At 38.4% G+C, this 17,152-nt stretch overlaps 1 protein-coding gene across 1 annotated transcript in view; it reads left to right on the top strand.

The window, feature by feature from the left end:
• HPSE (heparanase) overlaps positions 1 to 12,715 on the top strand; it is a 40,332-nt gene extending 27,617 nt beyond the window's left edge. Inside the window, exons 9-12 of the mRNA XM_043448201.1 lie at positions 1,088 to 1,202; positions 4,258 to 4,376; positions 5,527 to 5,673; positions 10,911 to 12,715. Coding sequence (XP_043304136.1) covers positions 1,088 to 1,202; positions 4,258 to 4,376; positions 5,527 to 5,673; positions 10,911 to 11,070 — 541 coding nt within the window. The 3' untranslated portion in view covers positions 11,071 to 12,715. The remainder of the gene's footprint in view (positions 1 to 1,087; positions 1,203 to 4,257; positions 4,377 to 5,526; positions 5,674 to 10,910) is intronic.
• The last annotated feature ends 4,437 nt before the right edge of the window (positions 12,716 to 17,152 follow it).

Here is a 17,152-nt window from a genome sequence, read left to right as displayed (position 1 = left end):
AAATCACCACCTTGTCCAGCCTCCACAAACTTGACTGCTTGAAAACCAACTTGTTTACTTACATTCTATTACTCGGTTAATGCTCTTAACCTAATGTTCTGTTCCTCACTGGGTTTTATTCTCTTTCCTCTCCTACCCTCATTCTTAGAAGCCCCGAATAAAGCACACATCTTTATCCTTATGTAGGGGCGTGAGGAATAGAGAAAAGAGGGGAGGTGTTTGTTTTGCCACTAAATAAAGACGGAGGGGAGTTCCCTGGTGGTCCTGTGGTTAGGACTTTGCCTTCCAATGCAGGGGGTGCGGGTTCAATCAACTGGTTGGGGACCACATGTCTCTAGATCAAAAACCAATCGCCAGTCCAGGTTCGATGCATGAGACAGGGTACTCAGGGCTGGTGCACTGGGATGACCCAGAGGGATGGGATGGGGAGGGAGGGGGAGGGGGGTTCAGGATGGGGAACACATGTACACCCATGGCTGATTCATGTCAATATATGGCAAAACCACTACAATATTGTAAAGTAATTAGCCTCCAATTAAAATATAAAGAAAAACCAAAACATAAAACAGAAGCAGTACTATAACAAATTCAAGAATGACTTTAAAAATGGTTCACATTAAAAAAAAAATAGGAGGAAAGAGGTGTCCATAGAAGCTTATTATTTTGCATTTCACTAACCACCAGCAACCTTTACTTCTATCCTCACATGGGGATGGAGGTGGAGAGGTTGCGGGTGGGAGGTGGGTTGGCATGGATCCGACAGGATGGAGAACAAGTATATATGTTGTATAATTAATTGTCTATAGCTGTAGGCTTCTATGGCTTTGTAGACGTTGTCCTACCCTGATAGGGACTCCTATGGCATATTAATCGTCTTCAAGAACTTGTTATCATGCAGGAGTGAGAGAGCACCTGAAGAAAAGGATAGTCTCTGTTTCATCGGAATGTCTTATTCATGACTAATACTACTTTTCTGGTTTTCTGTCAGCTCCTCCCACACAGAGGAATAAATCAGAATAGTGTAGAGGTAAAATGGAGTTATTTTGTTTTCCAAATCTGAAGAAAGCTTGGCCTCACTCTGTTCCAGGTGGCTGGATAAATTGGGCCTGTCAGCCAGAATGGGCATAGAAGTGGTGATAAGGCAAGTGTTGTTTGGAGCCGGGAACTACCACTTAGTGGATGAAAATTTTGAACCTTTGCCTGTAAGTGATCATTATTTTCCTGTTATTGTGAGTCAATTAAAGTCTACCTTTTATGAAGAGTCAATTCTGTCATTAAATTCAGTGCTCTTAATAAGTAGCCAAACCATGGAAAGGTGGACTGGAAGAAATCTTAGAAGAAACCCATTGTGACATTTTTGTGTCTCAAGAAATTGAGACCCAGAAATAATGATTTCAACATGAGTCATTTGGGGTATGGCATGAGATTTTTTTAAAAAGAGGGGTAATCTGAAATTTTATGACTTCAATTTTACATGATAACAAACTTGAATCAACTAATTTGCAAAGTAAATCAAAGTTGAAATTGCCATTAGTATCCAAAGTTTCAAAATGTTTTTATGTCATGAAATCATCATTTATTTAACTTTTAAGATAAGCTAGTACCATGTATTTGTTCAGAAATATCACCCTAAGATTGGCTATTTTGTTAATAATCTTCAAGATATTTATGAATAGAGTCTCATTTCCACCCTATTTCCAACTACATCTGGTGCTAAATCAGGAACTGTAGCCTTTCATATAAAAGCCACCTTGAAGATATAAATAGGAATAGCATAGGTATAGCTCTGAGAAGTATGACCTTGATTTTTACAGTCTAAAATAGCATTTGAGAATATCTATTTTCTAAGAATAATTCCTACGGGAATTATTTGAACACTATAGGAAAGCTAAGAAAGTCTGCAAAAAGCACATGCCAAAATATAAGCTAGGCTTTTGTGGTTTGTAGATATCCCCCTAAAATTGCTTTTAATCTATAGTGGCCCAAGTTCATGGAGCACACTGTTCATAATAAAATTTTTAGCAAGATGTCTTTGTACAAAAAGGAATCTCTTCCCCAAGTCATTTATAAAATGAGTTAAACCAAGTGTGATCATTTCATTGAACAAATATCCAAAATCTACTACTGGCCATTTCTTAAATGGACCTTGAACAAGGAAGAGAAGTAAATAATTTCTTCACAATGTGCTGTAAGTACAATATCTAGAAATTAGCTACCTTACCCTGTCACTCTTTATACTATTTATTATGTTATCTAAAGCTTCAAACACAAACTTTTGACTTAAGAATTCTTTGTATATATGCTAAATATATTTCTTCCTTAAGGTTTACAAGTCAGCTACAAAAACGTGGAAGAGTAAATGGTACCATTGACATCTGCAGGATCCTAGGCAATCAGCCTTAAACCTATTGTACATGTCTGTTTTCTTATTTGATTTGCATAACAGTCCTGGAAGGTGGCAACACAGTTGTCTTAGATTCATTTTTCTATTTATTAATTGTTTAATTGGAGGATAATTTCTTTATAATGTGCTGGTTTCTGCTGTACAATGCAAATAAATCATAATTTTATATATGTGTGTGTATATATATTTTCACTCTCTTTTGAGCCTCCCTCTCCCCTCCCATCCCACCCCTCCAGGTCATCACAGGCTGGACTCCCCCATTTTTCAAATGTTGTTGTTGTTCAGTCGCTAGGTTGTCTCCTGTTCTTTGTGACCCTGTGAACTGCAGCACGCCAGGCCTCCCTATCCCTCACTGTCTCCTGGAGTTTGCTCAAACTCATGTCCATTGAGTCGGTGATGCCATCTAACCATCTCATCCTCTGTCATCCCCTTCTCCTGCTCTCAACCTTTCCCAGCATCAGGGTCTTTTCTAATGAGTCGGCTCTTTGCATCAGGTGGCCAAAGTACTGAAGTTTCAACTTGGGCATCAGTCCTTCCAATGAATATTCAGCGTGGATTTGCTTTTTCATTTTTCACACGGGGATGTTCAAATTAAGGGATGCTTGTGGGATTTGCTGGAGGTCACACTGTCTTGTTGTTATTCTAAAGAATCCTATACAAATCCTGGCTCTGAACCTGCTTGCTTTCTATCCACGCACCCATCTCCCCTCACAGAACCATGCTAAAGTTATGTCTCTTTTGAAAGCATTTAACTGATTCTTCTCTGTAAAATCTTAAGTCTCCAGTGTAAAATCTTAAGCAGAGAAACAAAAGCTGTTTGCCTAGTAAGTCTGCTTTATCTCAGTTCAAGGGCTTCCCTTGTGGCTCAGCTGATAAAGAATCCGCCTGCAATGTGGGAGACCTGGGTTGACGTATATATATCTAGTGAACTAAAAAATAACTTTCTTATTATGAAAAATTTCAAAGTAGAGGGGAAAATATATGAAGCCCTAATCTTGTCTAATCCATAATCCTGCCTATCCCTCACCTCCCACTTACTAAGCAAACCTCAGGTATATCATTTTATCTGTAAGTATTTCAGTATGTTTCCCCTTTGGAAAAACATAATAAAATATAGTTATCACACTTTAAAATATTGACAATAACTTCTCAATATCATTAAATATTTAGTCAGGGTTTCACATTTTCCTTACTGTCTCGACTGTCTTTAACAGTCGGTTTATTCACATCAGAATCCAAACAAGGTGCATATATTGCATATACTATGTCTCTTTTTTAAGCATTTGTTATATCTTTTAAGCCTGTTAATCTTTAACTTCTCCCTCCCTCTCTTTTTTTTTTGTCTCTTGGGATTTATTAACTAAACAAACCAGGTAATTTGTTCTATAATGTTTTCCACATTCTGCGTTTTACTAAGGTTTCGGAGGCAGTTGTTTTAGTCTGCTCAACAGATAGAAGTTTTTATCTTTCAAACTTGGTTCTGTATGTGTATATGTGTCTGTGAGTGTGTGTGTATCTAAAGTTTTTGCTTTGAGTTTTGAATTCTTGGATGACAGACAACACAAACTATTTAAACTGCCTCTTAGCAATCAGTTGTATTCTTGAGATCTATCTACTAGCAGACATAGCCCTCTGAATCATGGAAATGTAGACCTCTGGTGATGAACAGCAGCAAACAAGATACTGCCCTCAGGTTCACGGTGGCAACACAGACCAAAAGATGAATCCTTCTTAAATACCTCTAGAATAACAGTCACACTGTTTGTAGGATAGCTATTTGCTTGACACTGTTTTTGTTAAAAAGTAAGTAAAAATCTATTTTTGTCCCACCCCTCCCCAATCACTTCAACTAGGATTATTGGCTGTCTCTTCTGTTCAAGAAACTGGTGGGCACCAAAGTGTTAATGGCAAGTGTGAAAGGTCCAGACAGAAGCAAACTTCGAGTATATCTTCATTGCACAAACATCAACCAGTAAGTGTGTAACACACCCTTTACCAATCAACAAGTTTTAATAATTAAACACACAATTTCCTACTCTAACACCCTGCTGTCTTCTATCTATAGAGTGGGTCTAAGGTGGATCATTGTTCTTTATTTCTTTTCATTCTCATAGTGATATGGTGCCAGAGTCTAGCTTAAAAAAAAAAAAGGTTAAATGTAGGCATTTACAGTCCAGCAAAGATTTGACAATGATTTGATTAACATAATACATAATAAAAATATATCCTGAATGTAAATAAAGAATAGTACAAATGTAACCACATAAAACAGATTTCATATGAATGATTAATCAATTGAATGACTATGGATGAATATAAATATGAATTCATATGAATGAATAATTATGTGACTATACTTATCATTTTGAATCATATCTGATTAATAAAGAAAAATTAAAAGGTGACTGATAACAACTCTCATGTTTTCAAAAGTTTTAACTCAGTTTCTAGAATTGAGAGGCCATAAGAGATTTTTATAGTACAATACTCTGGCCTTAGGTAGCAAAAAATATTCCTAAATTTGAGATTTTTCTCATCTTGGTTTCAGTCTGTCTTTCCTGATAGAATAATGCTAAAAATATTTAGCTACAAAGGCTACCCATGGTTTCCTATTTCATTGAAAGGGAACTCTGTTTCTGGTGAGTGGCCCCATTAGGAATGGTGGGGAATGGTTTAGGTGGATAAATTCTGTAAAATGTCAGTAGATTTAATTTTCTTATTAGTGTCAGTCTTTTCATAAGGTTAGAAAAAGTCTTGGTTTATATGGTTTATAATATGAACTCATATGAACCCACAAAATTTCCCTTTTACCATTTAACTTTCCTAAGTTTGAACATGTATGAGCTGACTGACTTCCTCACAAGTCAGTCTGGCAAAGCAGCAAAGATCGCAAAGTGCTGAAGCCCAGACAATGGTTGTGTGAAGAGCAATAGTTTCATCACGTTTTCAAAACAGAACCACATCAGCAGTCTGATATTAGCATAACTGGAAGATACAAGGAGGGTGCAGCATCACTATAAATACTAAATACACTTCGTATTATCCGTGATTATATTGTAACCAACTACTTAATTGCTTAAATTAAATAAACACTTTTATTGAGTTCATGTATTTGCTTTTAGCCCAAGGTATAAAGAAGGAGATTTAACTCTCTATGCCTTAAACCTCCATAATGTCACCAAGCGCTTGCAGTTACCACATCCCTTATTTAACAAGCAAGTGGATAAATACCTCATAAAACCTTCAGGACCCGATGGCTTACTTTCCAAGTGAGTAATTTTCTTGGTTCATTTCAAACTTTCACCTAAAGTGAATTTTCTTGGTGTTTGTCAGAATACTGTGTGTTGACAGGGAGCAAAAGAAAAAAATCAACTATTTCAAGTTCTAACAATTCTTAATATTCAGGAAATTATATGTGAATACACACTAATACAGGTGTAACTCATTCGGAGAATCAAAGCAGAAGGATGGGAAGACAAAATGGCAGTTATCGTACAGAAATGTTTTCATTTCAAAACAACTTGATGTATATCTGGATCCACTCAATGCATTTAGATTATTTGCTCCAAAAAAATAATCCTTGGTAATACAGTCACTAAAGCAAAAATACCTGTATGTAATTGCTATATAAAGGCATAGGAGTTGGTATAAAATATCATGTGTCATGGATGTGATTCTGTTACAGTATCAGAATAGTTTGTTATTGGTTAGAGTGAAGAAAAAGAGGGGTCAGAAATGTGCCTTTTAAGTGAATTATTTAAAATTGGTTCTTAAACGTTTTACTTTTAAAAGCCCATGATTGAGTATGTCTTAAAAAGCCTATAGTCAACAGAATACCCAAGGGACTTCCCCGGTTGTCCAATGGTTAGCACTCCATGCTCCCAATGCAGGGGGCCTGGGTTTAATTCCCAGTCAGACAACTAGATCCCATATGCTGCAACTAAGAGTTTGCATGCCATAACAAAGACTGACGATCCTGCATGTGCAAATAAGGCACAGCCCAATAAATAAATATTTTTATCAAACCAGAATACCCAAGAAGGAGTTAGGCACAACAGATATTGTAAGATTTCTGTCCAGTGTGTGTTGGAAGGAGCTCTTTTCTTCATGGCTATTCTCACACTGTGTGTGTGTGTGTGCTCAGTTGCTGTGTCTGACTCTTTGCCACTCCGTGGGCTCTGGCCCGCCAAGCTCCTCTGTCCATGGGAGTATCTCGGCAAGACTACTGGAGTGGGTTGCCAGTTCCTCCTCTGGTGGGTCTCCCATCTCTGCAAATGCTCTGTGAGTATTGTTTTCAGTGACAGCATCAGAACCTGAAAAAGTGTCATAAATGTGCTTTCAACAAAGTCCTATCCCTATAGACAAGTATTATTAACTCTGGGTACCATTCTATGATTTTTTTTTTCCTGTCCCTTATTTTGCTATATATAACTGTAATCATACAACTTCTAATAGGAGAAATTGAAGGAGAACCCACAAGTTTTCCCAAGTATCTTTCCATCTATAGTCTTTGTAGACATTTTAATGGGCTGCACGTTTTATAAAATACCATGGTTTACTTGTTCATTTTCCTACTGTTTTTTTCCCCCTGTTATAAATAATGTATATTTGAATAACAGATACTTCTCTCTTTGGGGATTTTGACACTTTTTTAAGTTCTTATCCTATTTGTGTCTGAGGCCGAGAAGGGAAAAACTTCTCTGAAGTAACTAAGTAATAGTTGTAGAGTTAGATGTATCTTAAGAGGGACTTCGCTGGTGGTCCAGGGGTTGAGACTCTGTGCTCCCAATGCAGGTGTCACAGGATCAATCCCTGGTTGGGGAACTAAGATCCTGAGTGTCACAGCAAAAGACAAAGTCTTAGAGATCATTTTAGTCTAGCCTTAGATGGGTATCTAAGGCCATTCAGCCCTGTTTGTTTCCTCTCTGTTGGATCTCACAGTCTCTGCTGGTGACTGCTTCCTGTGGCAAGGATACGGTAAACCTCTCTACCTTTCATGTGCTGCTCTTAGTTCTCTCTGGAGCAGATGGAATCTATACCTCATGCCTATGGACAAGTGGGTTTAGAGGCTTTTTTTTTTCTCTTTCTGGTAGGGGAGGGTAGCATACACTCTGTGTTAATTTTTATTTCCAATTAGGTGTCAATGTTGTAAAAATTGACAAGTATTAAATACCTGGATTTCTAGCTTTTCTTTGAAAATAGGTGCTCTGGCAACTCTGGGGTGTTTTCCCAGTTCGATGGAGCTGAACTGGGATTATTCACTTTAGACAACTCACCCAGCTCTCTGTTCCCCTTAGTCCCTATGTGACCCTGCTGTCGTAGGCCTGTCCTGCTGCTGGTACATGTCACTTTCTTGACCCCGAGGGCATTTGGGTTTGCCACTCTTAATCTGAAACAACACAGAATGCTCTGTTTTCTCCAGAATAACTCAAATATTTGAAGGACAACTGGATTGTCTTCTCTCCAGGCTCAATATGCCTAGTTTTTTCAGTGATTCTTCTCTTTGCTGTATTTACCAGACCCTGTTGCATTCTGATCATATATTTCATGCTTTATACTTGGAAAACTGGTGAAATTGTGGACATTGTTGTATTATCCTAAGTTCTCTTTGATGACTATATATTACTTATATTTTTCTCTCTTTAAAATATCTTTAAAGAGAGATAAAATATCTCTTTTTAAAATGTCACAAAAGCATCCCAGATAGGTTTAATGAATGCACAGTTTGCACACATGCTCATGCTAACAACCTCAGGGGGTTAAATAATGATCACCTTTAAAAAGTTAGTTTTCACTTAAATAACTTGTATAGTGCCCATAGAAGGTCCTGTATCATAAGTATTTAATAAATATTTGAACTGAATATATGTTAACATAAAAGCAGTATTTTATAGTTATCTCAGATGAATTTTGCCCACCGTCTCCAATTCCACCAAATCTGTTGCTTGCTAATTCCTTCCATCTGTATTTCATCTGAAACTTGACAAGCATGTCTTCTATTACTTGTCACCATATTACTAGCTTAGAAATAGGAAATAAGATACTACCTTCAAATAAAACCCTACCCTTATTGGCCAGCTCAATGAGGAAATATTCTGCATGCTTTAAGCTTACACTCAGTATACTGATAACATCCTTTAGCTATATTCATAGCTGATTAAACAGTATAGACAGGTAGATTAGGTATTATCTTGCCCATGTTTCATCTTAACCCAGAGCAGCATTAATTTACAGTGATCAGACTTACCTTTAAACACTGTGACCTCTCCTAAAGACTTTCTGAAACTTTTTTGTGTTCCCTTGTCATGGTCCTCAATCTCTTGCAGAAGAGCTCTAACTATCACCATTTAGAGATGTTGTCAAGACCTATTTTTGTTTGTGGTTTCCTGATGGTGGTCATGGCGTTTCCTCCTCCACCCCTTGCAGGAAGTGCTGTGATATAGGTGCTGAGACAAAGCTCGGGTGCATGTGAGCTGAGTGTAACTGCAGTGCAGGCTTGTTAGCCTTCAGCACAATTATGGTTATCTTATTACATCTTTCGGAGAAGGCAACGGCACCCCACTCCAGTACTCTTGCTTGGAAAATCCCACAGATGGAGGAGCCTGGTATGCTGCAGTCCATGGGATCGCTGAGTCGGACACGACTGAGCGACTTCACTTTGACTTCTCACTTTCATGCATTGGAGAAGGAAATGGCAAACCACTCCAGTGTTCTTGCCTGGAGAATCCCAGGGACGGGGGAGCCTGGTGGGCTGCCGTCTATGGGATCACACAGAGTCAGACACGACTGAAGTGACTTAGCAGTAGCAGCAATATTACATCTTTAGGTACAGAGCCCACAACTGGACATTTAAGCAAGGATTAATGGAAACTAATTTCTCTGCTGACTGATACTTAGTAAGGATACAGTGTGAGAGATCTTTAAAAATTAAAACTTTATAATAATGCTACATTGGAAACAAACAAGTGTCTAACACTAGACAATTCAGTAAATAAACTAATATGCTGGTACAATGGAATCTTGTGCAGTCATTAAAATGATGCAGTGGATGAATGTTTAATGGTGTGAACAAATGTTAGGAAATGTTAAGGGGAAAAGAATCAAGTTTTAAGAGACTATATACTATATGCTTATTTTTGTCCATATGAAAATATGTATGTTCATACATACATAGAAAAGAGATTAAGCAATATACATCAAAATCTTAAAAATGGTTATGATGAGATAAGTTGCTTCTGTTACATTTATTTATCTGAATAATAAAGATGATGATAGATAATGCTTTTACGTGCTTATATGTACAAGGCACTGTTATAAATGCCCTACATATAATATATGTATTACATGTATGACATAAACTTTGGTATTAATCTAAATATTCAACAATAAAAAACTTTTTTGTTATAAAAATTTCATAATATAAAAACCATTTAAGAAAAAGATAAAAGAGATAAAAATATCACTTAGAATTATGGAAGTATCAATAAAACTAAAAGTAGACTAAAGCTTTTCTTCCTAAGCTCTTACTTATATACGATTTGTTGCCGTAAGAATATATTTTTCTATGTTTAGTTGTTTCAGTCATGTCTGACTTTTTGTGACCTCATAGATTGCAGCCCACCAGGCCCCACTGTGCATGGGGATTCTCCAGGCAAGAACACTGGAGTTGCCATGCCCTCTTCCAGGAGATCTTCCCAACCCAGGGATGGAACATTGCATCCCTGGGTTGCAATCTCCCACATTGCAGGCGGATTCTTTACCGTCTGAGCCACCCAAAGAAATAGCCCAAGAATATATCAATTTGATTTCAATAATAATAAATATACATAACACTTGTCCTTGATTTTTTTTCTATTTTTTGACTCAGTTTTTAATTTAAATTTTGACAGATGCAAAGAAAACATAATTATTTTTTTAAATCTGTGGTTTAGCTAAAGAAAATCATTTTTCTTCACTACAGCAATATATACTCTACCAAAGTAGCTTAACAGCTTAAGAAAATGAATATATACCTCCTGGGAGAAGGGGAGTAAGAGGGTTTACAGATATAGTTACAAGTGGGAAATTGACAGTCATTTTGTACATTAAATTCATGCAACTCACATTCCATCCTATATATTTGCTTCATATATACATGTTTACAATTACTTACCATCCCCCCCCCCAAATGCCACAAATCCAGAAGGATGTCATCTTCATCCTTTTTACACCTCCGTCATCTTGCCTAGTATGGATTGTGTGTGTTTCATTTTCTGTAAAGGGCCAGATAGTAAATATTTGGGGGCTCTGCAGACCATATGGTTTCTGTCACAACTGTTCAGCTCTACCAGTGTAGCTTAAAGTTCATCTCAGCCAAATGCCTATCTGACATAGTGTTCAAATACAAGTTATATAATATAAACTGCCACAGAAAAAAATTGGGGCCTTAAAAAGTTCTCAGGACTTTTATAGAGTAGATGGAAGATGTACAGCTTGGCTAACCTGGACACATCTTTCCCCTTTGCAGATCTGTCCAGCTCAATGGTCAAATTCTGAAGATGGTGGATGAACAAACGCTGCCAGCTTTGACAGAAAAACCTCTCCGCCCAGGAAGTTCACTGGGCATGCCACCTTTCTCGTATGGATTTTTTGTGATAAGAAATGCTAAAGTTGCTGCTTGTATCTGAAAATGAAAGACATGTACTAGCCTGGAGACTGAACTTTTGAGTGTATTGATACGAGGAAAGCAAAATTCAAAGTATAGGAAAGCGAGCAGATATATTACAGACCAATGGGTGGGAGATTTCGAGTCCCTGGGAGACACTCAGTATGAGATTTAGCACAGAATTATGTTCTAAGTAGACCCCTGCTAATAATAAGCCAATGTCAAACACCATGCTTATATTTTTGCATGTACTATTTTAAGGTTATTAAAAATGTACATAATATAATACAGCCAGGAGGCAAGTATGTGAAGGATATATTATTAATTTCAAGAAAGTATTTAGTTGTTTTTATTTAAAATAAAACAGTTACTAGAAAACTGTCAGATTCTTCCCTCCATATGCTATCTCTATGGGCTGCTATAGAAAAAGTTTACTATCACAAACTCCAAATCGTCTATGAAAGAGAGACAATCTCTTTGCATCTTAACAGAGAGCTGAGTTCAGTTGCTGTTTCTCTTCCCTGTTCTGTTTGTCAGTAATACCATGTGAGAAGACAGATGGCCAGATGTGACAGTACTTTTAAAAAGTTTAATGACAATTCAGAGGGAAGGGATTATATACACTTCAAATGAAATAAAAAATGACTGCAAATGAAATTGATTTACCAGGAGAAGAAAATTTAACTCCATACATTACAACCATCTGTTCATGTTTACCTCTGTTAGTCACTCAGTCGTGTCCAACTCTTGGCGACCCCATGGAATGTAGCCCACCAGGCTCCTCTGTCCATGAAATTCTCCAGGCAAGAATACTGGAGTGGGTAGCCATTCCCTTCTCCGGGGAATCTTCCCAACCCAGGGATCGAATCCAGGTCTTCCTCATTGCAGGCAGATTCTCTACTCTCTAAGCCACCAAAGAAGCCCCATGTTTACCTTTAATTTACCTTAAATTCTTATTTTAGTTGGCTGCAACTAACAGAAAACCTTGATTCCAGAGGCTTAAACCACCAGACATTCGTAATCCCACATAATGAGAAGTTCAGGTTGGGTGAGCTCCACTGCTGAAAATGTCACCAAAGAAACAGGTTGCTTCCCTGTCTCTGCTCTGTCACCAGCTTCACTCTCAAGCTGGCAGCACAATTCCGTGGGCCCAGTCAGACCTGGCAGTAGCCAGACAAAGATGAGCCATTCTTTCTGTCTTCTTCATAGACTTTTGAACTTCTCAGAGGTTCTCTCAGCAAACCTCTCTTGCTGTCTCCTTGGGTCATATTAGCCAGGAGGGGGTTGCATAGCCATTGTCCCCAACTGCCAACATCAGTGAGATTCCTCTAATTGTCTCCTAATAATCTTTTGGAATGGAGAGGGTGTTGAGAAGTCTATGACACTGACCACTACAGTTCCCTGCTTTTATCAGTAACAGAATATATTATTTTCTCCTGTGTCTTAATTCTAAGAAATATAAGTCTCTTTATATTTATGCCTGCTATGAATAGTGTCTCATTTAAGTACATTTATAAGGAGCTAAAACTGGTACCTAAAGTTTGGATGCTTTAATATCCTTAAATTTTATATATCAGTGGTTTTTATATTTTCACGTTTGAAATAAAGTAAGTTTTGTAACCTAATATTACAATGATTATTCTTTTAATAAAGCATAAGTCTACAGATCCCTTGTTTCCTTCACCACTTTGTTTATGCCCCGACCTTTGGTTGTCCTTTCAGCCTTCCCTACACCAAGAGTTGACCTTGAAGAAAAGAGACCATCAGGCACAAACATAATATCCTCCCTCATCATGGAGATTGAATCATGATCAAAGTTCAATCCAGTCTATTTTTCTTCTCCCTGTCCCCTCTGCCACTTAATAAATTCAAGGCCCAATTTTCCACTGGTATTGTAACAATCTCCTAATTGGCCTCCTTGACTTTGCTTAAAATTCTTAAAATTTTAATTGGCTTAAAATGTGCTTAAAAATTAAAATGGCTTTCCGTTCCTTTAGCGTATAGGTCCTTCCATAACCTGGCACCTGCTGTTTTCTTTGGCCTCGATTCTTATTGCTTACCCCATGAATTCTGTTCTCCCACCCACACACTGGTTGAGCGATCTGGACAAACTGCCTCTTTCACCTTTTGCTTCTGTACCTTTAGTGCTGCTCCTTCTTCTCTCCATCTGGACTCTTCCTCTCCAACTTTTATGTTTATCAAGACTCAGGGTCTTCCCTGGTAGTCCAGTGGCTAAGACTCCGACCTCCCCATGCAGAGGGCCCAGGTTCAATCCCTAGTCAGGGAACTAGATCCCACATGCTGCAACTAAAGATACCACATACGTGCTAAGTTGCTTCAGAGTCGTTCGTGTCCAACTCTCTGCGACCCTATGGACTATAGCCCACCAGGCTCCTCTGTCCATGGATTTCCCAGGCAAGAATACTGGAGTGGGTTGCCATTCCCTCCTCCAGGGGATCTTCCCCACCCAGGGATTGAACCCACATCTTTTGTGTCTCCTGCATTGGCAGGCGAGTTCTTTACCACTAGTGCCACCTGGGAACCCCCAAAGATCCCACACGTCACAACAAAGATTGAAGATCCCCCGTGCTGAAGCTAATACCTGGTGCAGCCAAATAAATAAATATGTAAAAAAGAGAAAAGACCCAGCTCACACAGCAGTTTCAATGCCTCCCCTATCATCTGAGTAGCTTAAGTCATATTTCTTTGCTCCTATAGCAGTTTAGACATTTATTTTTGTACAGTTGATGATAGTCCACTAGTTTTTAAATTAGTTCTTAGGTTACTTTATTAAATGCAACTTACATGTTTATTTACATTCCCATAGACCTGTCAAAGGACACTAACAAAGCTAGTTTACCTGAAACTGCAGCACAACAAACTTAATAAGGCAAATCTGCATATTTAATGTAATATTTCTAAACATACCTTAAAAAAATTTAAAATACAATTTTAAAAAATTCTTATACATCTAAAAAAAGTCACACAAAAATTTAGTAGATCAAGTTCCCTAAGCATTTAAACACCTATATAAACACAAAACCTATATAAACCTATATAAACACAATTTGTACAAAAATGTCATTTTCTAATGCCAAAGTTACAAATTTACTATCCTAGCCAGAGTTAACAGAATTACCAGTTCAGGGCCTCTTTACCAAGTATGGTAACAATTAGCATTTGATTAGAGAATCTAGAAACAGGATATGGAACCACTTAGCATGTTGGGTTCAACCCCTTCCTATGCTTAGGTAGCAGATGTTGGGGTCATCTAAAGCAAAGTCTGAGACAAGGACTTGGGGTCCAGGAGTTTATCTGGGATGTCAGGAAGCAGGCATGAGAGATCAGGGAGAGTGAGATGGAGGAAAAGGAAAAGCCAGTATTGAGGTTTGTTGTTGAATTTGCTGCAACAAGCAATTAGAGTTCAGTTCCACCAGTACCACTGAGAAACATGGATGCCCTTCATAATTTTTCTCTTATTATTCTCATGTTTCTTAGCAGCTATCATTTCATACTCACTTTATTGTCAATTATAATTTTCACAAAGAACATCTGCTTCACATAAAATAGTTCTAAGGCCAAAGTGAAAGTGCTTAGGAACTCTCTTCCAACAGGAGCCGAGGGAAAGACATACAGAGAAAGTGTGGAAACAGGAAAAAAGAAATTATCTGGCTATCACTTGAAACTTAGTTTGGCTATTTGTGACTCGTTATCCTTAGTATTTTGATCTCCTAACCCTGAGGTAGTTACCAACAAAAGTGACTGAGCAGGTATGCACATATGCATTTAGACCACCGCAGCACAGAATCACATCAGTCTAATAACCTCCTTGTTTAATTAATTTAACAGAACACATGGAGGAGGATGGTTGTGTGATCAAGAGGTACTCTCTGGCAATGCTGACCCTTGGCCTAAACATCATACCTGTCCCCCAGACACCCTACAAAGACCCACATCCCCAAAGAGTACCCTTATCCTAGGGCCAGTGCATCCTCAGAAGCTCTCTATTGCCCTCCACTGAATCAGGATTGCAAGAATGCCTGCCCCTCTGTAGCAGATCCCAACTGGCAAAATATTGCAACGTTTATAACTGGGGGAGGATAGGTAGGAAAACTCCACCTTAGATGGCTAGACCAGCAAAGGCAGTCACTTTAGAATGTACCTCATCCCCAGAGGCAGGCATATAAACCTTTACCTGAAGTGCTTATCTGCCTGTTTGTTTGTTTTGGCTGCAAATGAATGGCAGTCTCTAGGTTACTATTTATCACTGACCTCCAGTCATATGTCCTTAACAGTGAGCTCATCTGTTTCCAGCTTCTGAAAGAGTAAGTTGCAAAGCCAGTTGGAACAAGTACAATTCAGCATGCTACTGCTCTCTCATCCTTGGGGCATGTCTTTTATTTTCACAGAAAATGTCCTAAGCTGAATCTAGTGACCTGATTGCAAACACTTGACTGTTTGTCTGTGTCTTTAAGAAAGGAAGAAGTTTATGCAGGTTTAGTTTCTATTAGGACTAGAATGGCTATACCTTTAAGTCCTCCTCTGACTTCTATATACATATCCATGTATATATAACATTTATATATGGAACATATATTTACAAATATTTATATAATATTGTCATATAAGAAAAAGATTTGATCTTTGCCCCTAGTTCTTGGCATAACGTCCCTGAAACTTAGAATTTCCTGAGTGGTAAGAGTGTCTTATCTTATTCATAAGGAACTCCCTTTGAGCACAGCAGAATTTATACTAAAGAGGGGACTTTTAGAAGTGATGGTGTTAATCGCTCAGTTGTGTCTGACTCTACGTGACACCATGGAGTGTATGTATCCAGGCTCCTCTGTCCATGGAAGTCTCCAGACAAGCATACTGGAGTGGGACATCCTGAAGGATGGGGGCTAGTAGCAAGAAGAACCAACCACCTGTTAGTGAGTTGGAACTTTTACTCCCACTCAGACCTCCAGAGGGGGCAAAAGGACAAACGACTGAGTTCACGGCCAGTGATTTTGTCTATCATGCCTATATGATGAGGCCCCCATAAAACCCCAAAGGAACAGAGTTCAAGGGCTTCAGGGTCGGGAAACACATGGTGGTGATGGGAGAGTGGTATCTGTCTAGAGAGAGTGGAAGCTCTGTGCTTGCCCTGTTCATCTCTTCCATCTGGCTGTTTCATAGTTATGTTCTTTTATTAAAAAAAAAAAAAAAGCAAAACTGATAATTGGTGAGTGAAACATTTTCCTAAGTTCTCTGAGTCACTCTAGTAAATTAATCTGGGTCTTGGGAACCTCCGATTTATAGCCAGTATGACAATGGCAAATGCATGCATTCTCAGTCATGTCTGACTCTTTGCAACCCCATGGACTGCAACCCACCAGGCTCCTCTGTCCGTGGGATTTTCCAGGCAAGAATACTGGGGTGGGTTTCCATTTCCTGCTCCAGGGGATCTTCCCAACCCAGGGATCAAACCTGTGTCTCTTGAGTCTCCTGTGTTGGTAGGTGGATTCTTTTACCACTGTGCCACCTGAGAGCAAAATGTTTCACCCCAAAATATGTCTCTTTGGCATGAGGATTACTGTAGACTGGTTGTTTTTTTAAAAAAACAAATGGATCAGGAAGAGCTTTTACCTCCTTCCCTCTCCAACTGCCTACAAACTGGAGAAAGAGGATGTGTTCCAGGAAGGGAGCTATCACCATAGATAAGTACAGTACAATGTGAGCTAGGTTTGGTAGACAGGGAAGAACCTAACAAAATCTGTTTGTTAAAATTCTCTGTCTGGGGAACTCCCTGGCTGTCAAGGGGTTAGGACTTCAGCTTCCACTGCAGGGGCCACAGGTTCAATCCCTGGCCAGAGAACTAAGATCCCACAAGCCATGCAGCATGACCAAAATAAAATAAAAATAAATAAATAAAACTTCATTCAAAAAACATTCAATAAAAAAATAAAGTTCTGTGTCCTATTATTTCTATATGGCCCAGCAAATATTTGTTTACCAAACATTCTCTCTGTGAAATATCTTCTTTCTCTTTGAAGTCCCAGACCCCTACCCTCTTCTCTTTAGTCCAGGAGATCACATATACCTCATTTTACCTGACTGTCTCT

The sequence above is a fragment of the Cervus canadensis genome, chromosome 26, assembly GCF_019320065.1.
Source record: "Cervus canadensis isolate Bull #8, Minnesota chromosome 26, ASM1932006v1, whole genome shotgun sequence".
Lineage (NCBI taxonomy): Eukaryota > Metazoa > Chordata > Mammalia > Artiodactyla > Cervidae > Cervus > Cervus canadensis.
Note: the sequence above shows the minus strand (reverse complement) of the source record. Positions and strands in the feature narration are given on the sequence as shown.